This window comes from Vigna radiata, chromosome 6, assembly GCF_000741045.1.
Source record: "Vigna radiata var. radiata cultivar VC1973A chromosome 6, Vradiata_ver6, whole genome shotgun sequence".
Lineage (NCBI taxonomy): Eukaryota > Viridiplantae > Streptophyta > Magnoliopsida > Fabales > Fabaceae > Vigna > Vigna radiata.
Genome location: NC_028356.1, coordinates 34868372 through 34870674, shown reverse-complemented (window position 1 = coordinate 34870674; position 2303 = coordinate 34868372). Strand labels below are relative to the sequence as shown.

General features: G+C 41.3%; 1 protein-coding gene across 1 annotated transcript in view; it reads right to left on the bottom strand.

Annotated features, from left to right (window-relative positions):
* The window catches only part of LOC106763762, a 12153-nt gene extending 10140 nt beyond the window's left edge, over positions 1-2013 (bottom strand). Inside the window, exon 1 of the mRNA XM_022782234.1 lies at positions 61-2013. Coding sequence (XP_022637955.1) covers positions 61-2013 — 1953 coding nt within the window. The remainder of the gene's footprint in view (positions 1-60) is intronic.
* Positions 2014-2303: the final 290 nt, after the last annotated feature.

Below are 2303 nucleotides of genomic sequence, written 5' to 3'. Positions count from 1 at the left end.
GTCTTCCGCCTTAACCAAAATTTGGTGATATCCGGACCTCAGATCTATCTTGGAAAATACTTGGGCTCCATGCAGTTGGTCCAACAAGTCGTCTATCCTGGGTAGAGGGTATTTGTTCTTGATGGTTAGCTTATTCAATTGTCTGTAGTCGACACATAATCTAGAGCTTCCATCCTTCTTCTTTACAAGCAGTACAGGTGCTCCCCATGGTGACACACTTGGTCGAATAAATTGTTTTTCTAACAATTCTTCGATCTGCTTCTTCAATTCAACCAATTTCGCCGGAGCCATTCGATATGGAGCTACTGATACTGGTCCAGCTCCTGGTACTAGATCAATGGAGAATTCTACTTCTCGATGAGGGGGCAATCCTGGTATTTCTTCTGGGAACACGTCACTGAACTCATTAACTATAGGGATATCAATATTCTGTCCATTTTTCTCAACTTCCACATGAGTCAAGATAATGAAACATGAAGATCCTTCTTTGACTTCCTTTAAGACTTGTTGTAATGACAACAATTCTGCTTCCTCAGGATTAGGGAAAATCAATTCCTTCTTGTTACAATCTATAAGGATATGATTGGCAGATAACCAATCCATTCCTAGAATTACATCTAAACCTTGTAGGGGCAAGGATATAAGATGTACTTTGAACCTACGTCCTTCTACTATTATCGGACAATGAGAACACATCCTCGATGTTTTTATCATTCTAGAGGCTGGTGTAGATACCATAAGATCATACTCTAACTCTCTTACAGGTAGGTTCAACTCTTGAATAAGAGTTTCAGACAAGAAGGAGTGTGTTGCTCCAGAATCAAACAATACATTCAATTCTCTACCAGCTATCATACAACATCCGATGATGAGATTACCTGATTTGGCAGCTTCTGCTCCAGTNAAAGCATAAACCCTTCCAGTCGCCTGAGGTCTATGCTCAATCCTTTTCTGCTGAGGTGGTTGTGGAAGTTGGGGTGCCCCTTTTCTGTTGGAGGGACAATCTCTGGCAAAATGTCCTTCTGCTCCGCAAAGGAAACATTTGTTGCGTACAGCAGCAACTTGTGGGCAAACGCTCTTCAGATGAGGTCCTCCACAGACGTAACATCGGATTACCCTTGGCTGAGGCTGCTGCTGTTGAAAATTCCTCTGCGGATGGGGTCTTTCATAAGGTCGGATCCTTACATTTTGTCCAGCTCGTGACCCAGATGGTCCTCCTACCCGTTGCAACTTTTGTTGAGCCTCACTCTCGTTTCTTAACCTTTCCGCTACTTTGGCCTGTTCAACTAAAACANAAAATTCCTTAACAGCTAAGGNATTTANTGCTAATTGTATATCTGGTCTCAGTCCATTTTTGAATTTTCTACACCTCCATTCTTCATCAGTTGGTTGGGTATAGAAACGCCCCAATTGCTTAAATTTGTTTGCGTACTCAGTTACCGTCTTGTTGCCTTGCACCAGTTGCAAAAACTCCACTTCCTTTGCATGCTTCACGCTATCCGGAAAGTACTCANCATAAAATTTGTTCTTGAAAAGNTCCCACGTAAGAATTTNGCCATTTTCTTCTAACACTAGTTTCATATTGTTCCACCAGTGTACTGCCTCCCCAGTCAACTNATATTCTGAGAATGCCAACCTTGTTTCTGAGGGACACCTTTTCGCATNAAAAATCTTTTCCATATTTATGATCCAATTATCTGCCTCCTCCGGACTTGCCTTCCCATTAAANGTAGCTGGACGATGTTGCAAAAAGTTTTCTAGAGTCCATTCTTGAACCCTACGAGGTTGAGCTTCCACAGTCGTGCCATTCTCAACTAATTGTTTTAAGGCCTCCACATGTTCTCTTTGACTAGCTTCAGANTTCAGTNTAGCNGTCTCTAATTNTTGTAGAGCTGCTTCGTGTTGTTGCATTAAAGCAGCACCCTGTTGCTGAAGGGCAGATGCGATGGTCTCCAAAGCTCTTGCCAAGCTTGGCATGTTAGTGGTTTCACGGTTGGTTTGTCTACGTGCCATTTCTCTGTTAACACAGAGAATTATCGTTATTACGATTTATAATATGAGTCTATAGGATAAACCCACAATTCTAAGGTCGTCTTAAGGACGAACCGCTCTGATACCATTAATGTAACACCCCAAATTCTTACACAAATCATTTAAACATAAAATATCACACAACGTTTACATTTGTCCATGGGTAATTATTCATGACTTACACACTNCACGTTTTACATCATCTTCTAGTTCCCACGTAGAATCACCTGTTTTTCTATCCCAAACCACTCTGACTAAATTTATAGTTTTTC